Source organism: Piliocolobus tephrosceles, chromosome 2, assembly GCF_002776525.5.
Source record: "Piliocolobus tephrosceles isolate RC106 chromosome 2, ASM277652v3, whole genome shotgun sequence".
NCBI lineage: Eukaryota > Metazoa > Chordata > Mammalia > Primates > Cercopithecidae > Piliocolobus > Piliocolobus tephrosceles.
Window position 1 is genome coordinate 98,639,848 of NC_045435.1, and position 27,908 is coordinate 98,667,755.

At 43.8% G+C, this 27,908-nt stretch overlaps 1 protein-coding gene across 1 annotated transcript in view; it reads right to left on the minus strand.

Moving 5' to 3' along the window:
• CTDSPL (CTD small phosphatase like) overlaps positions 1-27,908 on the minus strand; it is a 38,638-nt gene that overhangs the window by 4,220 nt on the left and 6,510 nt on the right. The window contains exons 3-7 of the mRNA XM_023187605.2: positions 23,011-23,043; positions 15,618-15,719; positions 12,411-12,467; positions 8,780-8,872; positions 4,372-4,557 (exon numbers count right to left, since the gene is read on the minus strand). Coding sequence (XP_023043373.1) covers positions 4,372-4,557; positions 8,780-8,872; positions 12,411-12,467; positions 15,618-15,719; positions 23,011-23,043 — 471 coding nt within the window. The remainder of the gene's footprint in view (positions 1-4,371; positions 4,558-8,779; positions 8,873-12,410; positions 12,468-15,617; positions 15,720-23,010; positions 23,044-27,908) is intronic.

Sequence of the window (27,908 nt, forward strand, 5' to 3'; positions counted from 1 at the left end):
CCTGCCTTGCTTAACAGTGATTAGTTAAAAGCAGAAGTCTAAAACTGTAGAACATTCTGAAGCTATGGGCAAAGACAGGATTTTCCCTTAGTTTTAGGCACAGGAGTGGCGAGGGGTGGTAGCCAGGGGTACAAAGAAGAGATTTATAAACAAATTTGAATAAACCAAACATGTTTAAAAGTAACATTTTAGCCCTTTTTCAAATCTAAAGATAGCTTAGAAACACAGACATTTATTACATAATTTTGAAAAATAAAGTAAGGGTTAGTAAAGAAATGACTACGCCTAGGGGATGGGGAGAGAGCGGAGGAGAGGGCAGAAAAGAACAGACTTCTCTATCTTTATTTATAGGTTTGATGTCGGAACCATGTAAATGTGTTATAAATTAAAATACAATTAAACCATTAAGAAAAAAGCAATAAAAGTCAATCTAAGTGTATATAAAATTGGTGACACAACCACACAATTACTTCAAGTGATTTGTGTGCGTGTGTGAGATAGGGTCACACTCTGTCACCCATGCTGGAGTGCAGCGGTACAATCATAGCTCTGCAGCCTTGACCTCCTGGGCTCAAGTGATCCTTCCACTCAGCCTCCCAAGTAGCTGGGACTATAGGCATGTGACACCATGCTTGGCTAATTTTTTTTTTTTTGAGACGGAGTTTTGCTGTTGTTGCCCAGGCTGGAGTGCAATGGCATGATCTCGGCTCACTGCAACCTCCACCTCCTGGGTTCTCCTGCCTCAGCCTCCTGAGTAGCTGGGATTACATGCGCCTGCTGCCATGCCCAGCTAGTTTTTGTATTTTAGTAGAGACAGGGCTTCGCCATGTTGGTCAGGCTGGTCTCGAACTCCTGACCTCAGGTGATTCACCCCCTCGGCCTCCCAAAGTGCTGGGATTACAGGCGTGAGCCACCACCCCCAGCTTTTCTTTCTTTCTTTCTTTTTTTTTTTTTTTTTAGTAGCGATGGGATCTCGCTTTGTTGCCCAGGGTGGTTTCAAACTCCTGAGCTCAAGCAATCCTCCCTCCTCAGCCTCCCAAAGTGCTGGGATTACAGGCAGCCAGGTAAGCCACCAAGCCTGGTATTCAAGTGATTTTAAAACATGGTGTTAAAACTGTACATCTCTCTAAAAATTCCTAAGCTGCATACAGTTGTCTTATTATTTGTCATAATTTAGTACTGCTACTGAAATTATTCAACATATACTACAGAATAAATCAAATATATAATTATGTTAATATCTTTAGAAATCAAGAGTTGCAGCATAAGATAAAGAGATACAAATACAAAACAAAGAAGCGAAGAAGTTACATAAAAACTTATCTTAACATTGAATTGGAAAAACCAGTATGAACTTATGATTTAGTTTTCTTTCTAAAAATATGTCATTTTTAGCTCTGCCCTGTAGTATGGGCTAGAAGCAAAGTATATCCCATTAGCAATGAAAATTCACCTAAACTGTGGTCTCTAAATACCACTTCCACTAATAGGAACCAGGCATCATACAAAAATGGGTGGTTCCAGGGCTGAGGCAAGAAATGTTCATGATGAGCCTGGAACATCTTGTTGTTTAAGAAAGCAAGGAAGCTACAGGTTGAGCATCCCTAATCTGAAAAAATCTGAGTTCCAAAATGCCCCAAAATCCAAAATTTTTTGACCACTGACATGGCACCACAAGTGGAAAATTCTATACCTGACCTCATGTGCCAGGTGGTAGTGAAAATGCAGGCACATGATACATGGTTTATTTAGTGTCCCCAAATTATAAAAAAATATTGTATAAAATTACCTTTAGGCTATGTGTACAAGCTGTACATAAAATAGAAATGAATTTCATGTTTAGACTTGGTTCCATGCCCAAGTTATCCAATTATGTATATGCAAATATTCCAAAATCCTAAAAAATCCAAAATCCAAAACACTTCTGGTATCAAGCATTTTAGATAAAGAATATTCAACCTATATCAAAGACTTGTTATTTTAAGGGATCTCCATAGCCAAAGGTGAAAATTTGAGAATGCAAAAGAATAACAAATGGGCTGAAACTACAACAAATCCGTGAGTTCATAATGATACTAAAAAAAAATTATTGGCTACTTTTGGAGGCCGCTAGGACACCAACTCATTAGTCTGAAAATAGAAATTGCCATTTTGCAATTCCTCATGAAATAGTGGGTGTAGACAATGATCACCAACAACTGCTAAAATTATGAGGTGAGAGGTTCATGGGGAATTTTATAATAGATGGATCAGGCTAACACCACCTGAACCCAATGATCAATTTTAAATCTTTAAAAGTGGGGTAACTTGACATTTTATGCCTCCTGATATATCTTCATAAGCATATAATACCTATGATGTATTCTTTTTTCTTCTTTTTTTTGAGATAGGGTCTTGCTCTGTCACTCAGGCTGAAGCGCAGTGGCATGAACATGGCTCACTGCAGCCTCGACCTCCTGGGCTCAAGAGATCTTCCCACCTCAGCCTCCCAAGTAGCTGGAACCACAGGTGTGTGCCACCCCATCTGGCTAATTTTTCTTTAAGAGATAGGGCCTTGCCATGTTGCTCAGGCTGGTCTCAAATTCCTGGGCTCAAGCGATCACCTGCCTTGGCCTCCCAAAGTGCTGGGATTATAGGTGTGAGCCATTGCATCTGGCCTCTATGATATATTCTTGCAAAAAAAAAAAAAAAATCTAATCAAGCAGTAGAGCTCTAATTACTTGTTTAGAGGATATAAGGTGGCTATAAAAACATATTAAACATCATCACAAGGCAGCAGCTGGGCAAATCCAGAATGTAGGAGATTTCTACAAGACAAAACACCAGGGCTTCTTCAACAAATAAATGGCATAAAAGAGAAAAGGGGAGGAAAGGGAGACATTAAGTTTACAAAAGAATGAAGAGACACGGTAACCAAAGCAATGCATGGATCTTTTTGGATCCCCACTGAAATACTCCAAATGCACGACACTTCGAGATGACAGGGACAATGTGAACACAGTCTGGATATTAGACAATGTAAGAAACTATTACTTTGTCAGATCTGACCATGACTCGTGATTATATTAAAAAGGAATCCTTATCTGTTAGAGACACATTACCGAATATATTATGTTGAATTTGATTTACTCAGTAAAATGAACATATTTACATATAAATACATTTGGAGTATTTATTCAAATAATGATTCCACACTAGCCAAATGAATCGCGTTTGAATTGTTTTTGGTTACAAGCAGGACTGCAGAGTTCTGGATTCAAGGAAAGGACTTTTGCAGGCTTTTGTAGAATCTGAGAAGCCTGTGCTTGAGAGGAAGCATCCTCTCCAGGGAAACATGCCTGGTCTAGGGGCCTGATGTGGCAGTGACTGAGGGGTCAGCAGTCACCAGAGGCCCTGGTTGGCCTCTCTTCCCCTGGAAGTGTCGGGCAGCAGGCAGGAAGGCAGTCCCTCTTGCCCTGAGAGTTGTACTGCACCCAGTGAGTAGGCACCGAGAGCTGCCATGGTCCAGGGAGCTTTATGTAGGAAATGTTCCCAATGGGTGCTTTTTAGACATCATGATGAGGTAGCAAAGCTTGGTAGTCTCATTTGAAGACCTTATTGAAGTGTTTTATTCATTTTTTTTTTTTTTTTTTTGAGACGAAGTCTCCCTCTGTCACCAGGCTGGAGTGCAGTGGTGGGATCTCAGCTCACTGCTACCTCTGCCTCCTGGGTTCAAGTGATTGCCCTGCCTCAGCCTCCCGAGTAGCTGGGACTACAGGTGCATGCCACCACGCCCGGCTAATTTTTTGTATTTTAGTAGAGACGGGGTTTTACCATGTTGGCCAGGATGGTCTCGATCGCCTGACCTCGTGATCCGTCCGCCTCGGCCTCCCAAAGGACTGGGATTACAGGCGTGAGCCACCACACCCGGCCTATTCATTCTTAAGAAATACTTCTGTTAAAGAGATCAATCAGGCCTCCTTAGTCTACAGGGGTCATGAAGTCCTAGGCAGTAGCTGGCTCCAGGAGGTTAATGCCAACAGAACCCTTGTCAATAACAATACTAAAAATATTGATAAGACGATACAGGCTTATAGCATTTATCAGTCTCTAGCACTGTTCTAAGTGCTTTTTGTATACTGCCACACTGCAACCTCCAATAATCCTATGAGATCAGCATTCCTATAATTCCCATTTGACAGATGAGGCAACCGAGGCTCAATGAGGTTACAAAACTTGCTCAATGACGTGCAACTGCTAAATGGCAGAGCTGGGATTTCATTAGGAAAAGACCCAGAGACCTTCTTTTGTAGGTGCTTAAAAGTGGTGCTTGCCTGGCAAGACAGAGGGCTCAGATGGAGCATGACATTTTCTTTCTTTGGGGCCACTTACTGCATTCTCAGGATGGAAGATGTAAGAGGCAGGGGAATTGTCGACAATGATCACTTTGCTCAGCTCCCGCCCAAGGCGACTCAGGTCCTTCACATAGTTCCCACGATGAAAAACACATGATTCTCTGAAGAGCCGGGCCCGGAACACACCCCAGCGGTCTAGGAGGTCAGCCACAGGGTCTGCATACTGGAAAAGAGGTGTCACAATGAAGGCTGCGTGCCTAAAAGAGTCCCCTAACCCTGACCTATAGCAGCAAGATCCAGATTATGTTTTTTAAAAAGGGATTTAATAATTAGATGTGTTTTAGGATCCTGGTTATTTTCCTCTCTGTATACATAAGATGGCACTGGATTCTTCCATTTCTCTCACATCCAACCCATCAGAAATTGTCAGTTTCATCTCCAAAAATAGCCTGACTCCATTTGCATCTCTCTATTTATATTGCCACCACCCTTAGCCCGGGCCTCGAATCTCTGGCCTGGGATGGCTGTGTGAGCCTCGTGGAAAACCTGTCTTTCCCACGGGCCTCCTTTCTAGCCCATTCACCTAGAAGCTGTCAGAGTGGCCACTGGAAGACATATGTGCGATCGTGTCACTCCTCTGCTGAAAACTCTCCACTGTCTACACACTGCACTTGGAGTAAAGCCCACGTTCCTCACTGCTGCGTCCCACGTGGCCACAGCTGAATGATCTCCATCTGGAGCTCCTGGAGCCACAATGGCTTTAAGCATGGTCAGGACCTTTGTACCAGTGTTCTCCCTGCATGTGTTCTCTCCCAGCTCTTTGCAGAACATTTGTCTCCTGGTTTTTTGGTCTTGACTTCCTCTCCCATCCATCTAGAGCCACCTCTATCTTCCTTTGTGGGTCGTTTCCCTCACAGAGTGGAGCACCACATGGGATTGCTTGATTTCCTCTCTACTTGTCAGGGCCCAGACCTGAAACATCCCACCACCACATCCCTAGTACCTCCAAGAGTACCTACCACAACAGGGGCTCAGTAAACACGAATTTCACCACTGAATGAATGAGCTGGCTCCAATGTGTCTTCAATGGCATGACACTGCCCCCTAGAGGTCCCGTGGGCACTTGGGCCAGACCAGCTGCTGACAGGATGGTGCCCAGCCATCCACTCCCATGGGTGCCCATCCACTTCCTTGAAGCCCAGGAGCTGGATGGGAATTTGAGCCCGGCTTACAGTTGGGGATCATCCTGCCTGACCCTCTCTCATGACCTAGGGAATTTCCCCCAAAGCAGGCTTGGATAAAGAAATAAAGGGGTTTCTGAGAGAAAATCCTCATAATTGAAGATACCTAAAAGAGTGGACCATACTGAGTGGCTGGCCCTGGAAGAAAGAGGAGCAGTTTCCAAGCCTGACACGAGGCCAGGCCCCTGCACAGAGACCAAGTAAGGGGTACAACCAGGCATCAGCGGGACCCAGTGACTCTGCCAGGGAGGCAGAGAGCACCTGTGGCTGGTGGCGCTGGGAAGGCCAGCAGTGGAGTGCAGAGCAAGTGCCGGCACAGCTGTGGGACATGGGCTGCAGAGCTGCAAGCAGCAGCTGTGATTCCATGGGAACATCCTCTCCTCTCCAAGGACATCCTGTAGAAGGCAGAGTCCAGGAGCAGCTGTGTTTCCTACTGGCCAAGGGAGGTGAGAGCTCAGGGCACTGGAGGTGAATGCTCAGGGCACTATAGCTACCTGCTGGTGAGGCTAGCCAGGGGCCACGTGGGTGGGTTGCGGGCAACTGAGTCCAGATCAGGGGTATCCCATCTTTCAGCTTCCTTGGGCCACATTGGAAGAATTGTCTTGGGTCACATATAAAACACCACCACTAACAATAGGTGACGAGCTTTCAAAAAATCTCATGTTTTAAGAAAGTTTATGAATTTGTGTTGGGCCACATCTGTGGCCTAAAGCTGTTCTGGGCTATACACAGCCTGTGGGTCACAGGTTGGACAAGCTTGCTCTAAATGGAAAAAGATGATCCATTTCCTCATAATCATGAACACTTGTGGTGGCACCTATCTTTCAAGAAAGTGCCTGAGTCTGAGGCCTAGAGGATGAATGTGAAGAATGTAAGCTTCACAAGGGCAGGGACTTTGTCTCTTTTTTTCTTTGCTATATCCCCAGGATCTAGTACTGTGCCTGATACATAATAGGTACTAAGTAAGTATTTGCTGGGTGAATGAAGGAAGAAATGACAAAGAAGCAGATACTGAAAGGCTATGACAGTCAGCTTGAGGTTCCTGCAGGCTCCTGGGCAACAGGCAAGGAGGTCCACTGCACCACTACTGCTGGCCGGGAGCCAAGCCCAGAGCCAAGGACAGGGACATGACTACCCATCAGCAGGACATGTGCATCAGGGAGGAAAGAGGGTGGAAGGCTGCACTTGGAAGCTGATTCGGCTCAGCTAGGCTGGAGTAGCAGCAAGAGAAGGGTTGAAGAGACAGATGGAGGGGCAGGTGGGAGCCATCCAGGAAGAGAAACCGAACAAGGATGTTTAAGCAAATGCTAGGGACAATGCCAAGGAAGAGTGTTTTCAATTTTCCCAAACAAAAACCAGCTCTCACTTCACTGCTACCAGTGCAGTCTTCTTGTTTATTTCTTTGGTTATTACTTCAGGCTCTTCAGCATCTCAGAGCACTGTTGGAAGAGCCACTGACGCCACAGATAACAATTAGTCTTGGTACCACTCATCTGAAAGATTACCCACTGGGGAAGATTCTTTTTTCCCTGAGGCCTTGTTCTCTTTTTGACAAGCAAAAATAAGGGCCAGGATTTTGAATCCCACTCCACTGGCTTATGCTCTAAGGCCTGGTGATGAGTCTGGCAGCATTTGTGCAAGTGGGGCTCTCGCTCCCCTCCATCATCACAAAGAGGGACCCAACCAGCAATGGCCAGGCCAGCAAAGCAGTGGAACACGCAGAGGAAGAGAATGGAGTGTGGGCACTGGGGCACCATCCAGAAGCAGGACATGGCAGAGGAAGCTACTGTGTGATGTCCTGGAGACAGGCAAATGGCTAACCTGAGCCCCAGAAAACTCATCTTTGGGACCACTCAGGGTTCCTGAGATGCCCATGGAGACAACTGTGGTGCTACCAACAAATGGATGGTGTCAGCCCCATCAAAGTCAGAGTTTGGGAAATGGTCAAGGCAAGGTTCTTCTGGGAGGAGCAAGGCCTATCCTGCCTGCCCACACAGCACGGGCACCCTGCCACACCTGTGAAGGGGAAGACTAAACCATACTGGGAGGCTTGGGAATCTGCTAGTTTCCTTAAATAGTGGAGAGGACAAAGAAACCATTCTTTTTGGTCAGAGGCAGTGTAGATTTTAGGTCAGATTCATATCAAGCTTTAGGATCAAGACATGTCTGAATGATTTTATTACCATCAACAAATATAGGTATACATATTTTTGAGATGGAGTCACTGTTGCTCAGGGTGGAGTGCAGTGGTGCGATCTCAGCTCATTGCAACCTCTGCCTTCTGGGTTCAAGCAATTCTCGTGCCTCAGCCTCCCGAGTTGCTGGGATTACAGGTGCCCGCCACCATGCCCAGCTAATTTTTGTATTTTGAGTAGAGATGGGGTTTCACCATATTGGTCAGGCTGGTCTTGAACTCCTGACTTCAAGTGATACACCCTCCTTGGCCTCCCAAAGTGTTGGGATTACAGGCGTGAGCAATCATGCCCAGCCTATCATCATCAATAAATAACTGTAACGCAAAATAATGAACATCAGCCGTGTTTACCACGTGACAATGCCCACCACAGTATGTGGAACACAGCAAGTGCTCAATGAACACTTGCTGTACGTGAGTCAGACACTGTGCTAAGTCATTTACATCTGTTATTTCATGTGATCTAGCCACAGGGTGAATGGAATTATCCCCAATTTATAGAAGAAACCGACATGAGAAGTGAAGTAACTTGCCTCAGATCCTACAGCTCATTAGGGCAGTCGGAACTCTCATTCAGTCCATGCATGTGGGTGAGTGCCCAACATTTATCTCTCACTTGCTTCTCCCTCAAATCTGTGGAAGCAAAACCCAAGGACACAGGGGCCTGTAGCATTTGGTGGACAGTCAATGGTTGAGGGGTCACCATCCTTTGTCTGTTACACTGGACCTGTTTGTGATTCTCTGGACTGTGGATACCCAGCTTCAGGTGGCTGCACACAGCAACATCATGGAGCATTTGTTCTAAGTGCTCCCTGTCACCATGGTAACCCAGAAGGCTTTCAGGCTGGCACCATGCACATGGCCTGCATCCATCCCATCTGGGGTGGGAACCTGTCACCATAGAAATAGCTTCCCCCACCAAAACAAAGGGCTGCTTGACAGATTGGGGGTAGGGGTGGAGGGGCTGGGAGTACCAGGCTGCGAGTGTGGAGCTGGGAAGCAGGACTCACCTTGGCCAAGCTGGCAGTAAAGAGCACACATTCAAAAAGCTGCCCCATCCTCTGGAGGAACTCATCCACATGTGGCCGCTTCAGCACATACACCTGCAATGGCAGGAGACAGCAGGCTGGTCAGGTGTGGCAGTTGTTGGATGGCCCGGGGCCCAAATGTCCACTGTAGGAAGAACTGCTACTAAGGTTCCTGCGTCCCTCCTCCAGGTCTATGCGCAGCAGGCAGAGGCCCAGACTGTATGAGGGGCTATGGAGTCAGACATGGCACTCCTCGGACAGGGCTCCAGGTCTGAGTTCACTGCAGACGCCCCTCCTAAGGGAAAAAGAGAAGCTGACCATGGTGTGAGGGTCTTGGGGATATTCAGGGCCAGCAAGTAGAAGGGTTGTACCATGTTTGTGTGTAATGACTGATTCATTTCACGTGTGTTTCTTGGCACCTGCTGAAGGTCAGGACCTATGTGGGCACAGGCCATGGTCTGGGTGTTGTCCTTTTAGAGGTCCAGGCCCAGTCTACTGCCCAGCAGGTCTGGGATTGCTCTGGTTGCCACCTTCTGTTCTGGATGGACATCCCCCTTACCAGGAAGGTCTGGGGTTGAAGCATAGGCCCAGCAAAGCTGCAAGAAGGGGCTTCCTTGTCAGCTTGGGAAGATGTCTATGACACCATAAAGGTTGGGCTTGGTACATTTCAGGGGATATGAAACCATTCTATTTCTGGACCCCAGACATAACCCATCAGGAGGGGTCTCTGAGCAGAGGGGTGCAAAGAGTAGCCTTTTCTAGAATGGCTGGGCTCTGTGTACCCTTTTGACCAGGCTAGGCCGGGGGTATAAGTGAGGAGGCCAAGCTTCAGACCATACATTGGCTCCTGATTAGGGAGCTTGAATGAATCTGGGGAAACAAGGGAGATGGGAGAGAAGGCAAAGCTAGTGAGAGAAGACATAGGAAGTGGGAGGAGGGAAAAACTAATTCAAACTTGAATAAATTCCGTTTGAAATTAGCCACTTCACTAAAATAAATCAAACTCTTTTAAATTCAATTCAGCATATTTACTGAGCCCCAGCTCTGAGCTCAGTCTGATGTAGTTGCAAAGATGAATAAAACACAGGCCTTGCCCTTGAAGAGCTCACACTCTAGAACAGACATAGGCAAAAACATATAAAAATAAACATGACATAATGAAAGCTGTAGTAGAGGGATAAATTAAGGACAATTAACTCCCCTCACAAGGAGAGGGGATTATAGAAGATAACATTTGGCCTGGACCCTGAAGGATAAATAGGAGTTCACCAGGCCAATAAGGATGAGAAGAAGTGGGCTTCCAGGCAGAGGAAACAGTAGAGCGCGAGACCCGAGGCCTGAGAATACTTGAGATGTTACAAGAGTAGCCAGGCTGTGTGCCCAGCCATCAGAGGCAGTGAGAGAAGCAGGAGCAGCAGGGGCTGGGAGAGGAAGTGGCTGAAGATGAAGTGAGAGGCAGGTCATGGTGGGCACGTTAGGGCCTTGAATGGCAGATGGAGCAGGTGAGGATGGCAGGAGGAGCAGCAGAGGGGAGATAGATGGGGGCTCTGCACCACATGCTGGGTGTGCTGCTGGCCGAGGAATTCTACACAGAACCAAGGCATTTTCAAGGTGCCAGAAGCAGGAGCTCAGGAGGGCCAGGACTCAGGGAGAAATTCATGGATGACTGAAAGAAGGAGGTCAACATAGGTTTGTGGCTGAGGGTGGAGCGAGGGGCTGCAGGAACAGGATGTCATAGCATGGGTACCAGCACAGCTCTGAGGAGCTGGGAGGCTGGGGAAGGGCTGAGGGCAGGGCCTGTGGCTGCAACAGCTCCAGACTCCCACTCTGCCCACAAGACTCCTGTTGCCAGCAAACGGGTGTGGCCTGTAGTCCTCCGTCTCCCTGGGAGTCCTGCTTGGAAAGCAAGCTTTGCTACATGCAAAGGGCAGGAGACTGATTTGGGAACTCTGGTGTTGGTGCCTCTGGCAGAGACGTGGGTCCTGAGCCCGGATGCCGGCGTCCAGGCCCGCGTCCCCGTGCAAGTAACCAAGAATAGGCCCATTGGGACCTGCACAGCCTATCCTGGATTACTTGAACGAGGCCACGGCCTTCGCCAGGGCCTTGGTCCTCCTGCTCTTGGCTCCTGTGGCTTCATTCCCTCGGGAGAGAATTTCTGACCCCAGCCCTGGGACCTTGTGATATCATAGCACAGCCAAGATGGAGGGTGGGGGAGCTACAGTGGCTCCTGCAAGAATGGGTCAGCAGTGGGCAGGCTGGTCATGCTCACAGTCACGTGGTACAGAGGATTAATTTCTCTCCTAATTCTTGACATGCCATTGGGCAGCCTCTCCTTTGTCTCATCATGAGCACTATGTAACACAAGCCAAGATGATAAATGCAGAAGCCTTAACTGCTTCTCAGATGCTGAATTAATTCAGTTGATGCTTTTGCAAATGTTAAATGCCCAAGTGCCTGCCGTTTTGGCTCTGTGATGGCTTTTAAAAGCATGAAGTGTGGAAACACTGGGGAAAAAGTTGCCTCTCCCAGGGACTGTTTCCTGGCAGGACATCCTGGAGAATAAGCAAGAAAGCAAGGACACGGGAGGGAAGGGACTTGAGTATCAGGAAAAGTGCCCTGGGCCAGGAGGCAGGAGACTGGAATTTTCATTTTAATTCTTCCCATTGCATGACCTTGAACCAACCCCTTCCCTGGCAAAGCCTCAGTTTCACCATCTAGACAATGAGGCAGCTGATTCCCAAGCTTTCACCAGTTCTGACACTTTGCACTCAAGAACCAAAGACTACTGACATTGCTAAGGAAAGATATCCCATTGTGGCTCAAGTACCAGGCAAGTCTTTCCTGGGGTATCAGGCCAGATACGCTCCCTTTAAGACCTTGGACTTGACAAGGAATATGGTTAGATCATCCCTGTGGAAAACCTGACAAAAGCTCCCCAGCTTCAACCTCTAAGGCTAGTTTTCCTACAACGTTTTCAATTTGTTCATAAATGAAGCTATTTCCGGAAGAGCTTTATGCAGATAAGGAAAAAAAACAGAAGCAACGAAGATGCATGCCAACTGACTACGACATCTTTATTCATAGCAGCCTGCGGATCCGAAAACTTACACCCTTCCCCCTTTTTCTTTTGGGTTGGGTATTTGCTAAAGATTCTCTGGAGAAAACGATGCGGGAATGATAAGATCCGTCTGGAGCAGCTGGCATTGAAAATGGACACTTTTTCCCGAGAATCCACCATAAGTGGGTGACTTGTGGCATTTTCCTGTTGCCTGCTAGGAGAGTAGCCGAAAGCAATTACACAAGGAAGTTAATTAGACCATCAAGCTAGGCCAGTGGGGGATATGGAAACTTCTGAAAGTCTGCTTCAAATCAAAGAACTATTGGAACTTGTAACCACATCTAATATTTATGACTATAGTTTTCCTTATAATCTCAGTATAAAATAAATTCATTGCAGTGAAAAAAGAAAAATATTGTATTTATTACAGTATGCTTCCTTTTGATTCAGTAATACGGAATTATTACTGAAATGAGAATTTAAAAATAAAGTTCATAGGAAATGTAATTACTAAAAAATTTTAATTGTAACTCAAATTTAGCTTCAATTTCTTACCTGATGTATAGTTCCATCGATTTCAACCGGAACAATAAAATCAGCATTACTAATAGGCTAGAGAAAAAAGAGACTATAATTAGTATGTCTGAAGGAACAAAAAAGCCTGGAAATTTTAGCAAGAAAAAAGCTTGCCTGGACCAATGTTTTGGTTATTGGAAAAAACAGTTCAGGAGGAGGATGCTGAAGCATGATGCCTTGGTTCCTTAAAATAAGCACAAGCAGGAAAGCACATTATTTTCCATTGTGAATGTCATTACATTTTCAGCATCTTGGTCCAATATCACCTGCCTGGCCTCAACCAAAAAGTGTGGCACTGCCTGGCTAGAGGATGGGGCTCCTGAAAACTCCAGTTCTTGCCCAGAGTCCTGCTGGGGTAATGGGGAATCACTGCTAGCCACCAGGGGGAGGAGCTGAGCATGTGATGGGCTCAGAGGACAGTGCTGCTTGAGGGAAAACTATTTGTACTTGGACCCACGACTGGGGGCTGCCCTGTGATGGGCTGCTCAGCAGGAGAAGATGGCCACATGGACTCAAAACAGTGCCAAGGGCACGTGGGGGTAAAGTCAGAGGCCACAGGCCATGCCCTTGGGCAGGCTCTTCCTCTCCCTGGACCTCAGTTTCTCCTCTCTTCCTTAGCTATTGTGATGGGTCTGATGCATGCCCATGGCCCCAGTCAGTCCTGAGAATCAGTGATTTCAGGCCCTTCCAGGTAGCCTGGCACCAGCGCCTGCCTTGGGTGGAGGTACAAAGCCAGCCCACCCTATGCCTGCTCTGCTCCAAGGAACACAACATCCAGCACACCCACAAACTTCTGGATATTTTAAATAACTCTTTGACAATATTAATGACATTTAAAATTCAAATATGATTCTTCAGCAGTCACTATGTTCTCAATGATGAACTTACACAAAGTTCTCAATGAAATTCCACAAATTAGGTACAAAACTACTTAAATGAACAGGCCCAACCGAATCATCAGCCTGCAAACCCCTGGACAAGAGAAGAGAGACAGAAGGAAGGAGAAGGTGTGTGTGGTAGCCACTGGGCAGGAGTGGGAGTACAGCGTCTCTGGTCAGACTCTGAACTGAGGTCTGCTTTTAAGCCCATCACAGTACACACAAACCCTCTTCATTGATATATAAACTAAAAAATAAAAACAAGAAAAACAAAAAACCATGGACAATGCTATGTCATAGCACCGTTACTAAGCACTTAGCTTATGATCACTGTTTATTTACTCCCAGAGTTGGAAGGCCAAGGATGAGTTCGGTATCATATAATTTCACAACTATAATCAGAATCATGCTAAAAAACAAAAGGAAAGACTGAAGGAAGAAACTCTCCCAAGGCATTAGATTATGGAATCACATTCCACGGAGTATATTAAAAGAGAAAAACCATTCCCCAGCTTACAGCAAGCACCATCCTTACTCTCCTCTCTCCTGCTGGTGTAAAGGAGTCTCTGCTACAGCTAGGGTTCTTCACTTGGAATCTATGAACCTATGCATTGTACAAACGTACATTTTTGAAGGGAAGAGGGTTCATAGCTTTCAGATTCTCAAAAGACTTTGAAATGCCCAGAACTCTAAAAACCATCAAGAATATTCTGGTTGCAAATGTAGGCAGGCCAGGGGAGGGAAGAAATGAGGAAATGCCATTCACATTAGCTTGTGGCATCAATGACCTCTGAGCAGGTGCTAGAGACACTGGGGGCTACCAAGGCCCTGCCTTTGGAGCAAGGAACCCTCAGTAACATCGGGTGATCTGGCCAGTGTTGCCCACACTCCCATAGCTGCTTAGGAGGGAGTTCTCTATGCTGTGATGGCAACCGACCCCTGCTCCGAAGGGCTTTCCTTTACAGAGACTTGGAAAAGTCTTGAGCAACTTGCCCATGGGGGAGAAACGGCTTCCAGTGCTATCTAGCGTTAAGCTGGGACACAAGGTCACCATATCCCCTGGACCAACTCTGGAAGGGCCTGGCCCTCAAGTGCTAGGGAATAAGGTGGTCCCTGCATGCCCCAGTGGCCAGAATAAGGCCATTTCTCACTGCTAGAGGTCAGTATGGTCTCTTCTCCACTCTCCAAAGGACTCAAAGACAATTTTCTGGTTTTGCCCTACCAGAAAGGTCTCTGTTTAGTGAGAAGAACAAAGAAGGATGTTTCTGGTAGAAAGGTGTTCAGGCATATTTGACAGCTCTTCTGCTTCCTACAACTTGTAAGGAATGACTGTGGTTCATGTGAGACACATGCCCCATCATGGATGGTGACCTTCATGTCTCTCAGTGAAGGGGAGTCCTAGGCTGGTGGGGGAAATAGGAATGCAGTATAATTATAGAGCAGTCCCATTACCAGAAATAACCCAAGGAAAACAAGACCAGAATCCTAAACACCTGCTTCTTCTCCCCGAACTACCAATCTCTTATTTCCAAACTTTTCATCATTTGCCTCTTTTAAACAATTTATTTCACGTCAAAAAAAAAAAAGGTTAACTAACTCATTTCTTAACAGTGTCACCACAGCTCTTCCTGCATGGAGGCCATTTCTGCTGTTTTTCCAGCAGGAAGATGGAGATCAGGGAAGGTGACAGGAAGGAAGAGTGTCTGACCTCCACACCCTTCAGGAGGGAAGTCCTGATGGTGGGTACTCATTTAGCTGTGAAGCTTGCAAAAAACCCCAGCCACCTCTTGTCATGAAGATGCTCAAACTAAATGGCTGAATCTGTTCAGATGCCCTGAAGTCTGGAAAGTCTTCTTCAGAGTTGGGCATCTTTCAAAAATCGATCCGGGAAAATCTCCAGGATACCGGGTCATTTGACAGTTTCCAACAGAGCCTCCCTACCTCGTCCCAATAAAATACATAGCACTCTGGTCATCTTGACAAATATAAACAGTGTCCTGGGGGCACTGAGTGCCTTGTGCCACCTGAAAAGTATTTCTGCAGGGGTTAGAGTGTTGGAAAATGCAAACCCTCCTAAGTAAGAATGAAGTCCCAGTGATGTTGGTAGCTTAGTGGTTTCTTTCCAAACTAACTATGTTAATATTCAACTACTTTAATGTTCACCTGGGTTAATAAGCAGCTCCTGGGATTTCTACATGAAGAGTGAAGTTACACACTAACCATCATAAGCTTTCATCCTTTCTGTTTTCCCTTTTCCAATACAATTGTTATCAAATCACAAAGATCACAGATTTTTATGTTGATTTACCTTAAACGAACTGTGCACCAATGTTTCATCCAAATCAATGACCACACATTTCTTTCCATAGTCAAGCACCGTCACCTCTGGAAGAAGGTACTTAGCTGGTGGCTAAAGGGGAAAAATAAACCAATATTACCTTTATGTAAAAGACAAACCAATCAGTATTGTATTATACCACTTTCAAACATTTAAATGCCTGGTCAAGCATATAATGGACTTTTATTAAGAACAACAGGAATAAGTAGTTTGCAACTGAAGCTTTATCAAATACTGTGCCATGATATGAATGACTACTATGAAGTCCTAGGCTTTGGAACCAGACAAACCTGGTTTCAATTATCAGCTCTGTCACTTTCTTGGTTGTAAATTGGGATAGTAATACCTACCATGAAAGGTTGTTGTTATCAGTTATAATGGCAATAAAACACCCAGCATTTTGCCTCGCACATATATTGGTGGCTACAGTTATTATTAAAATGGATTACACAGGAATGAGTATTTAATTATAATAGGTACTGTAACAACGGAGGTCTGTTTTGTGGGGTCATATTTTGCCTGAAATTCACTGTGGCACATAAGTAGATTTTAGAGCTATGTTGGAATCACAGAATTTTTTTTTTTTTCTTTAGTGACTGAGATTTTTAAAAAACTTGAAGAGAAACTATAGGCCCACCAGCAAAATGCAGTCCAGAGTTACCCCCAACACTAGGAAACAGAAATAAAACTAATCCAGGTACAGTGCCACCTTGTGCCACCACACTGTGGTATAATACTGAGCAAATGTGGTATTTTTACCCCTTGGATTCTCCGCCTCTGAAAGTTATATTTTAATCCACATGTTATTTGTTGACCAAACAATCTATTTATGTGTCTTAGTAGCAGGTGACTCAAATCTCATGATAAAGAAGTCATAAAGAGTTAATAAAATGCCAGGTATCTTCAGTCAACCATAAAATGCTAGGTATCTTTGGCCAATCTCACTCGACTTAGAGGATTTATTTCTTTAGGCCTTGCCTCATTCTAGAAATGATCTGAAGTATTTTAGTCTACTTTGTGGTATATTCAATATCCAGTGTTAACTAATTAATTTTCTGACCTGCACAGAAGGTCAAACTCTCTTTAATATTTGATACAAAAGAAAATACAAGGAAATATCTATTCTGAGCTCCCGAAGAATGGACAATTTAGTTCATCAAATAAAACAAGAAAAAAAATGAAATCAAGCTGTATTTCCTTTTACGTGGCCATTTCCTCTTTTTATTATTTTTGGTTCAAACTGAAAGTCAGTTAATGATCAAAAGTTAATTTTGAACTTTAGCTGGTTCATAGTAAATGTAACACAGGCAGTCAACAGGTTAGGTAAATTTGCAAGTACAATGGTCACCTTGGCAGAGAGAGACTGTCCAGGGTTGCCCAGGAAGGGGCTACGTGTGGAGACATAAACATTTCTAACTCCATGTTTCTTCCTTCCCAACGTCATCCAAAAGAAAGAGCCTTTATGGCCTCCCACCTCTCTCAGCTGGAAGCAATCCTCCCTAATCCTGCAGCACTGTGAAGGGATGTGGGGAGGTGCCTTGGAGACAGGCACGGAATTCGAGGATCTAGAAAGGACTTTGTCCTCTATTCCAAACCAGTGAGTCAGCAGGTTATTTTAAAAAATTAAATTTGCAAAAAGTTTTGTATCAAAAGGTGTTTTAAAAAGGCAGAGTGTGATGAGCTAAGTGAACATGATAGAGAGAATGTGAGTCATTTCTGTTGTTTGGGACAGAGCAGAAAGCATGCTTGTGACCAGAATAAAATTTGTTTGAATTTTTATTACACAATTATTTAATATAAAACACATTCTCATTGTAAAGATTATAGACACCAGAGAGATAAAACACAATCATTCTCTTTTCTCTGTCTCCCTTTTGACATTAGTGCCTATCCAGTCCTTTTCCTATGCGTTTATAAGCTACTAAAACGTTATAACTTATTAATTTAATTGTTAGCCTGGAAAATAAGGATCTAGAAATTCTAACCCTAGCATCTCTGAAAACATCAAAGATCTGCCAAAAGTGGTTCATTTTCCAAACTCAAGAATAAAGATTACTTTCTTAGCACAGTTAGCCCACACTTTACAAGCATTCTTTAACAGTAAGTAAAACCCCTCATGGTGTTATCTAAGACAGAAAAGTTAACAGTAAGTAAAACCCCTCATGGTAAGATCTAAGAGAGAAAATATGGAGAAGAGTGAGAAGGGTGAGACTCATATTAAGCAAGCTATTGATTTTAATTTGTGCTGTAGGGAACAAGGCCAAGATGGGAGGCAGCAGGCTAGGAGGTTCCATTAATCCTCTGATGTTTCCTAAATGCACACAGCTTCCCTGAGAGCTTGGCTTTAGATTAATGCAAATTCTTCAGCCCATGGTTAAAATTCTTTGGGACAGCTGCGTCCTTGGAAATGTAAGGATGCTATAAAATGGCAATACAGTGCTTTGTTACTTCAGTTGATCTGTTCAGGTGATGCTTGAATCATTAACTAAGAAATGTCCTGAACCAAGTTTTCTCTGAGGTTTTCATAAAGCTGAAGAACAAGAGAAATACCAGTCATATCAAGAAAGGCCTTTCTTATACAAAATGACTTGCTCAAATGTACACAAAGAACATTGCTGGGGCGTGGGTGGAGGAGGACCATGGCTTGCCATCCACGGTTTGGGAATGGTATTCATTCCTGTTCCTTTCCTGGGAGTAAATCTGAAATTTCCTGTCCTTGGCAGAGAACTGGCAGTCATGAATAGTTAACACTAAGCTTATTTCCTCTTGGAGTACACACCCCACAAACTCTCATAAATCTTACAGATGTAGTACCTCTTCCTAGTACACTGGATTATTGTTTCCTTACTTAAGATTTCTCAGACTCAAGGTCTGCACGCTGTGCTCCCCAAGCCCTCAGAGCTCCGGGTGGATGTCGGGGCCTAACGCAGGAGGGGAGCAAGAGGATCTCTAGACTGCTTTTAATCAGAATAGCTGTCCTGCTTGTATATTCTTTATAATGTTTTCGTGGAAAGAAGTGTACTATTGCTGTATTAAAAGCCTTAAGCAAATAGCATAGAAACATAGCTGTTAGAAAACAAATCCTCTCCTCTTTCACCATGTTTATGTCTTGGTTACACTGCAAGCCTCATGTTTGTGAGCATCAGTGTGGTGTGTAATTTAAGCAAAAGTGTGGGATCGGTAGGACTCAGGACACAGCCTCAGTGGCGTTCCTCACTGGGGTCAAGGCATTCGAGTGCTCACCTCAAGTCATGACCACCCATACATCAGCACTTTCAAACTTTCGTTCCCTCTGCACCTTTTCCTTATCTTTCCATACCTGATGTTCACCAAACAGCCCATGAAGCTTCCCACTAAGAAGGCCCTAAATCCTGGCCCATAGTTGGGAGACGAATGGTACTAATGGTAAGGATAAAAATGTCATTTCCAATAGGCATGCAAAACATGATTACTCACTAAATGGTGCTGGGACAACTGAGTAGCCACTTGGAAAAAAAGACAGTTTCCTACTTCATGCCTTACACCAACAAACATTCCAAATGGATCAAAGATATAAAGGTGTAATGGTGAAACTATTAAAAACGATTAAAATACTAGAAGAAAATATACAATCAATGAGCATAAAGGATGACATTAATATTTACTTACATAAAACTAAAACTTCCTTGTGGCCAAAATAATTATAAACAAACAAGGCCAAAAGATATATCATATATTTGGGGAAAAGTACTAATTTCCTTAAGATTTAAAACGACAAGCAACACAGCATAAAAAACTAGAGGAAATGAATAGAGAAGAAGAAAGATAGCCAATGATCTTATGAAAAGCTGTTCAAACTCACTGATAAAGAAATAAGATAGGGTCTGGCTCTGTAGCTCAGGCTGGAGTACAGTGGCGCCATTTCAGCTCACTGCAACCTCCGCCTACTGGGCTCAGGTGATCCTCCCAAGTAGCTGGGACTATAGGCATGCACTACCATGACTGGTTAATTTTTTTTTTTTTTTTTTTTGAGACTGAGTTTTGCTCTTGTTGCCCAGGCTGGAGTGCAATGGTGCGATCTTGGCTCACGGCAACCTCCGCCTCCCAGGTTCAAGCGATTCTCCTGTCTCAGCTTCCCAAGTTACCTGGGATTAAAGGCATGTACCACCACGCCCAGCTAATTGTATTTTTTTTTGTTGAGACAGTTTTTTGCTTTTGTTGCCCAGGCTGGAGTGCAATGGCATGATCTCAGCTCACCGCAACCTCCCCTCCCGGGTTCAAGCAATTCTCCTGCCTCAGCCTTCCAAGTAGCTGGGATTACAGGCATGAGCCACCACACCCGGCTAATTTTGTATTTTTAATAGAAACGGGGTTTCTCCATACTGGTCAGGCGGGTCTGGAACTCTCAACCTCAGGTGATCCACCCGCCTCGGCCTCCCAAAGTGCTGGGATTACAGGCGTGAGCCACCGCGCCCAGCTGCCATGCCCAGTTAATTTTGTGTATATTTTATAGAGATGGGGTTTCACCACGTTGCCCAGGCTGGTTGTGAACTCCTGAGCTGAAGCCATCTGCCTGCCTCGGTCTCTCCAAGTGCTTGGGTTATAGGCGTGAGCCACTGCTACCGTTCTTTACTTTCAGATTAGCAAAGATTGAAACATTTGATAATCATTTTCAGTAAGGGTATGAGGCAATCTCATAGATACTTCATGGGAATGTAAATTAGCATAGGCTTTTGGAGGACAATTTGGCTTTAATGTACCAATACTGTAATATTATATCCTTTGACCTAGCATTTCCACAAATAGAAACTGATCACAAAGAACTATCACACAAGTCCATAAGCACACAGAAAAGAGGATATTTTTAACAGAAATATCTGTAATAGCACAGAAGTGGAAACAAAGTAAATGCCATCAATGAAATATAAAACAATGAGGCAGATATATACCTACTAATATTTGGAAAGATGTTCAAGGCATCTTGTTAGAAAGTAACAAGCAATTTGCAGAATGGTGAATACAACACAACTTCATTTATATAACTATGTTTGTGTTTGGAAAACTTCTGGAAGGATAAATGACATATATTAAAAGTGGTACTACCTAGAAGGAAGTAGGACTACATTGAGAGATATTTTCTTTTTGCTTTAATCTTTCAACTTCATGTATGTATGGTATGTATGTATGTATTTCCACAGGTGTTAATCCCAAATCCTTCAATACTTAGTAATTAACCATGAGCTTGAATTATTGTTTAGCAAAAAATTAAAAGACCAAACCTACACACACAAACAGAGCAGCATGCGAATGAAAAAAGAGGGGTGAAGTGACAGGCACAGATGGGGACCCCAGCTGCAGTTGCTCTGGTCACACAGGCTTAGAGGATTCTTTACCTTCAGGGCCTGAAGAAAGCTTTCAGGAGGTTGTGGGATCCGGTTTGGAGGCTCAGCACAAGCCCGGATTTCTGGTTCTATGTGTGGAACCCTAAGATCTCAGGGGTCCCAGCACTGACCAGGTCCCCCCGAGGTCCAGAAAAGCCAGGACCACGCTGCTTATGTAACCTGCAGCCTTTTCAGGTAGGTGCAAATTTTGCAGGGGCTCCCAAGACTTGATTCCAGGGCTGAAATGGCCTCAGATGGACTTGGGATCAGTCCTATATGCTAAGCAGGCAGTGGAAATCACACTGTGCCCACTAGTGGAACTACTTTTCTGGAGGTCATCATTCAAAAATGCAAGTTCCTTTAGCTTGGCTGTTTCTTTGGGCAAGATAGTTCATAGGTTCACATGACCTGACCCAACACCTCACATGTAGGACACAGTCAGCAGTTTATTAATCCATCACCAGGATCCATTACATAAGGAATTTTCTTCCTGTTTCTCTAATTCCAGAATTCTATACATGGCTGAGTCTAGATTTGTGGGAAAAGGGTCTGTTTCTTCAGTGGGGTTTTTATACTGACAAGTGCTTTTGTTCTGCACTTAACTTTGCACACGGCTGCCAATTAGCTTTAAGAAAAAACAGTAACAGTGCCATTGAAGGTGGAAGGAGAGATGCTACCTGCCATCATTTAATGTAGGTACCTTTGTAGGAAAAAAAAATGTCAAAAACTACTTTGTATAAAGGTTAAAGAGTCTTCTGGTATTAACTCTGCTGGGCATCTCCCTCAAACTCTGGATAAAAAGTTGGGTTGCTAGGTCAATCTTTTTGATCAAAGCCAGTTTTCCCAACAAAGCCCAACCCTCAGGCACATGGGCAGTCAGAATCACTACACAGACTCTTGCAACTCATTAGTCAATCAAGAGTTAGAGTTTTGAGAAAAATGAAATTACTGTAAACTTTTTGGGCAATTTGTAAGTGACATGTACTACCAAAGCCTTTGGAGTCACCCTGTATGCATGAAATCCATCTACTCCTTCTATGTAAGATTGCTGTGTCTATTGGATGTTCCCAGAAAATATGTGAAAAACTCCAAGGAAAGAGAGATGAACAGATTTGAATCAAGTAATCTGAATCTGATCATCTTTACAGACTAAAAAATTAATTTATAGACACATTTTGAAACCTAACTCCTTCTCTAAGGACATAAGACTATTTGAAAGGTCTTGTTTGATATAGACATCTCGACTGTAAGTTTCTTTTGGAAGTCAGTCTTCAGTTTACTTCTTGCTGACTGGCCTCAGGCTGGGTGGCTCTGCTGGCAGAACAGGAGGAAGAGAAGGGACAGCGGATGGCTGAGGGGTGGCTGGTGTGGGACTGTGCTGGGGTGGAACAAATTTCAGGGCTGGCAACAGAAGTGAGGGTGGCCTCAGGGAGTGCCCAGCTGGGCAGAGTTGCAGCACAGCAGGCCTGTGGGATGGGTCCTGCAAGTCCAGAGAATATAGTTAGGGTGACTTCTCTGATCTCGGAGCTACAGCCATACTACCACTGATAAGTTAGAAACGGTCCGGTCACCTGGGACCTGGGCTTGGTGAGCCCAGTTCCACTGGGACTGAACCTGCTGCAAAGAACTGTGTCTGGGCAAAAGAATGTTCCCGCCAATCTATGGAGTTGAGGCTAAGATGGTGGGGTGTGGGTGAGGGTTCTGAGCAACCTCAGCTTGTTCAGCTTGGAGGTCCTTCCCAGAGAGAAAGGGAAAATGAGAATTGGGTAAATGGATGCTGGCTGCCTTGCTGTTCCTGAGAAAGGAAACTGTCTCTGTAGAGAACTTCCTGCTCACAGTTTAAAATGTAGCTTCAGTTTTCTTTGTAACAGAACAGAGCTGTTTACACCACATGATAAACTCAACATAAGCAATAACATTAAAAAAATCCTTTATATCAGTAGGCCCAAAGCCACAAGATTTTATGACCGTTTTAATAAATAAAATTAGATAAATATACATACACTTGGTATGGGAATGACCTGCCTCTGGTCACCCTGAGGAAAAAGAAAAAAAAAAATCATTGTCAGGTTTGAAGAGAAGATCATATTCTCAAAAGAAACTTCAAAGCCCTCTCGAGCACAGCAGCTGCATGATCTGCCATTCTCTGTACCTTGGTGGTGTTTAATGAACAGGAGGAATCCGAAAATTTTCCACAGTTAAGGCATGAGGCTCCTTCTGTCTCTCAGACACTCGTTCTGCTAACAAGCCAGGCTGGGCTCCTGAGGCTCACCAACCATTTTGTGTATTTAAATAGTGCCTCCCTTACTCCCAGGAATTCAATCCTTAATTAAAAAACAAAAATAAAAACTCATACTTTATTTTAATCCTTGACTCCTTCTAATAACTGTTTGTTTTTTCTTTTAAGCAAGTTTTTCCCTAAAAAGACTAAGTCAATATCATATGCAGGGAATGGGAGACGTGTTCATCAGATTACAATGACCTCCTGGTCATTCCAGGAGCTCCTCTAGGGGAAGACTGAGGAGAGGGGACAAGGCAAGGTACAAGAAGTTCCCTCCCAGGCAACAGACAAGGGGACAGCTTTCTCCTTTAAGGGAAATACAACCTGTATTCACAGGGAGTGTTAAGAAAACCTAGGCTCCAAGGAAAGGCCTCAATTATTCCTCAGCCCCAAATGCCAGCCATTCCAAACCTAATTGATGGAAACACTTCATTATAGCATTGTTAAGAAATGCTAATAAAAAAGATTATTTCCAGTGAGCATTTCCAGTTTCTGTTTCTTCTTTTTTAGATGGCCTAATAAGGCGATGCACTGCTTCATGCCTTGTACACTGAAGAATTTGTGAAAATATGTGTCCATTTTTATGAAGAGGGTTACAGTGATAACGAGGTCTCACATGAAGGGGCCAAACCTGATGGCTGGCAATGGCAGCTGGCTGGCACCTTTCTGAGCTCTGTTTTGACACTGAGAACAATTTAGCAACTTCTTGATTATCTCTAACCCCTAGTCATCACCTCTGCAGTATAAGAGCAAGTATCATTTCCTCTTGAGATGATCTCCACAGTTCCTTCCTTTTTCAGATTTTGGGCTTGTCTTAAAGACTGTAAGCTTCCTTCTGACATCACTCAAGGCAGAGCTATTCTGCTCTCCAACAGACAATGCAATCAAATAAATCAAAGTTTTCAAGAACTTGCACAGATAAATTCATTTAAGAAGCTTTTAAATAATATTATTCCTAATACTGGGACTCAAGGGTAGGTCACTGCTCCTACAGACATACTTGGTGGAGGACATACTTTTATTTTAGGTTCAGAGGTACACGTGCAGGTTTGTTATATAGGTAAATTGCATGTCATTTACCTATGGGGTAAATGGGGATTTAGTGCACAGATTATTTCGTCACCCAGGTAATACGCATTGTACCCAAGAGATAGTCTTTTCATCCTCACCCTCCTCCTAATCTCCACCCTCAAGTAGGCCCCAGTGTCTGTTGTTCCCTTTGTTGTCCATGAGTATTCAGTGTTTAGCTCCCACTTATAAGTGAGAATGTGCGGTATTTGGTTTTCTGTTCCTGCATTAGTTTGCTTAGATTAATGGCCTCTAGCTCCATCCATGTTGCTGCAAATTACATGACTTCTTCTTTTTCACGGCTGCATAGTATTTGTTGGAGGAGATTTTAACCAGAAATTCACAGCCTATTTGGGTTTCCTTATTTTTATTTTATTTTACTTTACAGACGGGGTCTTGCTCTGTCACCGAGGTTGGAGTGCAGTGGTGTGATCATGGCTCACTGTGGCCTCAAACTCCTAGCTCAAGACATCCTTCTGCCTCAGCCTCCTGAGTATCTGGGGCTATAGGTATGTGCTGCCATACCCAGCTGGGCCACTTCAGAGTAGGGTTTCTCAACCTCAGCCCTGGTGACATTCTGGGCTGGGTAACTCTGTTGTGAGGGATGTCCTATTTGTTGCAGGATGTTTAACAGCATCCTTGGCCTCTACTCACCAGATGTCAGCAGATGCTCTCTCCCCCTCTAGTGACAATCTGTCTTCAGACATTGCCACATGTTCCCTGGAGGGCAAATTATCCCAAGTTGAGAAGCTCGGCTCTAGCAGGAGAGTGCAGACAGCCCCTGCACACAGGTGCACCTTCAGAACACACTTTTGATGAGATGAGCACGTCCATAATGCAAGAGATCACAACAAAGCATCTGAAAGGCCTGACAAAATGTCCACTATGAGCAAGCAAAAGTGCTGATCTAGAAGCTTACATGTATGTATGTGTGTGTATACAGCATGAGGTATGCATGTATTTGTGAGTGTCCAACAATCCGTTTTACGCTGTCTTTGCCCTTAAAAGTCCTCCATGGTCTTTGCCATTGGGGTGCTGACTCCTCCCAGCCTCTGGAGGCTTCTGGTCTGTAGGTCCAGGTTGTGGCTGTGATGGTGGCAATGGCTGCTACCCCAAGCTGCTGCTGCAGAAGCAGCTGGAAACTCAAAGGCTCCAAATCCTCATTTCTCCAGGGCAAAAGTAAATATGCAGGGTAGATAGAACCCTAGAGGTCATCTGTCCCATTCTGTCCATAGCCTTCCCTCTTCCTCTGGCATGCTAAATTCCGAGAGGCACAGATACTTAAGGAATCAGCAGTAGAAATGGGCCTGGAATCTGCTTCCACATCTAATAGGCCCGGGCTTTGTGTTCCCAATGTCCTGAGCAAGCTAGGGGCAAGAGGCAGAGGGTCCTCCTCTGGGAATTCACTCTCCCACTCTGACAGGGCTCTTTCTCTGGTGTCTGGTCTCCCGGATTGAGTAGCCAAGTGTTATGGAAATAATGTATCACCCCACTTTGGATTAACTAAATTAACTCAAAGTTAACATAATTCTTTAAAAAGCCATCTTGACAAATGTTAATAGAAGTTCATGAATGAACAGTAAGTCCAAGAGAGCTCAGCTCTGCTGGAGGAACTGCCTTTAAAGGCTTCTATTTCCTGATAGATACAGCTGAGTACCCCAGGAAAGCTTCCAAGGCTGCCATGCCATTTTCCTCATATCATTTCATCTACAAAGATACCAAGCTGTCTTCCTTATTTTCTTTCTAAAAATTTCTCGGTTCTTCTTTGACATTTTTTGTCCCAGAAGAACTTAAGCCTTTCTATCCAGAAACAGCACACACATTTCTCATAAACATGAGAAATCAAAATCTTTTATGATTTGAACCAACTTTGGTGGAGTCTTTTGGGTTTTCTATGTAAACAATCATGTCACCTGCAAATAAGACTAACTTTGTATCTTTTCCATGTTTATACCAATTGTCTCATTTTCTTGGCTTATTCCATTAGCCAGAACCTACCATTGATTTTTCTGTGTTGTTTGCTGTTTATATTTTGAAGATAGCTTTTTATCATGTATAGTTTTCTTCTTTGGTGGCATTGTTGATTTTATATATAAAGGTTTATGGGCTACTATATGGTTCATGTATTAGACTATTTGTCCTAAAGTACCCCTATTTATCCTGTTTAATGCTTTTGAATTTGAATTCTGCTTTATCTGATATTAATATTGCCACTCTTGCTTTCTGTTTGATCTGCTTTGTATATTTTGCCCATTTCTTTATTTTCCACCTTTCTTTATCTGTATGTTAGATGTTATGTCAGAAACTGTCACCTACTGTAATTGTCATTAGCACTGTCCACCAAATAATTCCAGTTTTCTTTCTGAATATGTGGGAGGATTACACTTCCATTCCCCTTGAACTTAATGCAGTCATGTGACTTACTTTAGCCAATAAAATGTCAGCTGAAATGAGGCATGTTTTTCTGAGTTTTCTGAGTGAAAACTTTAAGAGCCAATGTGATTTATCACATTTCCTTTGTCCTGCTGTGACAGTCATGGAAGCAAAGAGATGGGGTATAGGCATGTGAATGAGGGTAAGATGGTTATACTGTCCAGTACGGTAGCTACTAGTCACATGTGGCTACTGAGCACACAAAATGTGCCTGGTCCAAATTAAGACGTGCTGTAAGTGTAAAATACACATCAGATTTTGAAGGATTAGTAAGATAAAAGGAATATAAATTGTCTAATATTTTTTTCTATTGATTACATATCGAGAGAATATTTTGGATATAGTGATTAAATAACATGTTATTAAAATTAATTTCACTTGTTTTAAAAATATTTTCATTAATGTGGCTACTGGAAAAAATTAAATTATACATGCGACTCACATTATATTTCTGTTGGATAGTGCCACAGAACAAAAGGCTCAGCCTCAGCCAACCCATTATAAAGAAGTAGCATGAGTGAAAAATAGATTTTTATTGTTTAAGCCTCTGAGGTTTTGAGGTTGTTACTGAAGCAGAAACAAACCCACACTGACTAGTGTACCTACTCATGAGTCATTCTTCCCTCCTGATTTTGTTGAGAGCAAGAATATGCTGGGCTAAATTCCTCCCCTGTTGCTATTGGATAGCCATGTGACAAATGGCTATACCCAACTGGTTTGACTAATTCAACTGTACGCTGTTTCCAAGAACATATCTGCCATCAGATAGAAATGATTTTGGCAGTAAGTAAAAGAAATCTGGCAGGCACTATGTCAGGCCAATAAGACATAAGCAGAAGTCTCCTGGGTTTTTCTGTGAAAGCATTTACTTTTCATAAAAGGACAGACATGGCCAGTGCCACCCCTCCCTATCTTTTTCCTTTAAATGTGGATAGGATATCTAAAGCTTGCGACTTTGAGATAATAAATAGCAAGCATGAGGATGAAGGCAAACACACAAAGGACAGGGGAGCAGAAAGACAGAAAAACATGTTCTTGATGGCATCATCAGAAATCTAAACCCCAGTAACTACCTGACCCAGGCTTTTTATGTGAGAAAAATAATCCCCTATTTGTCTA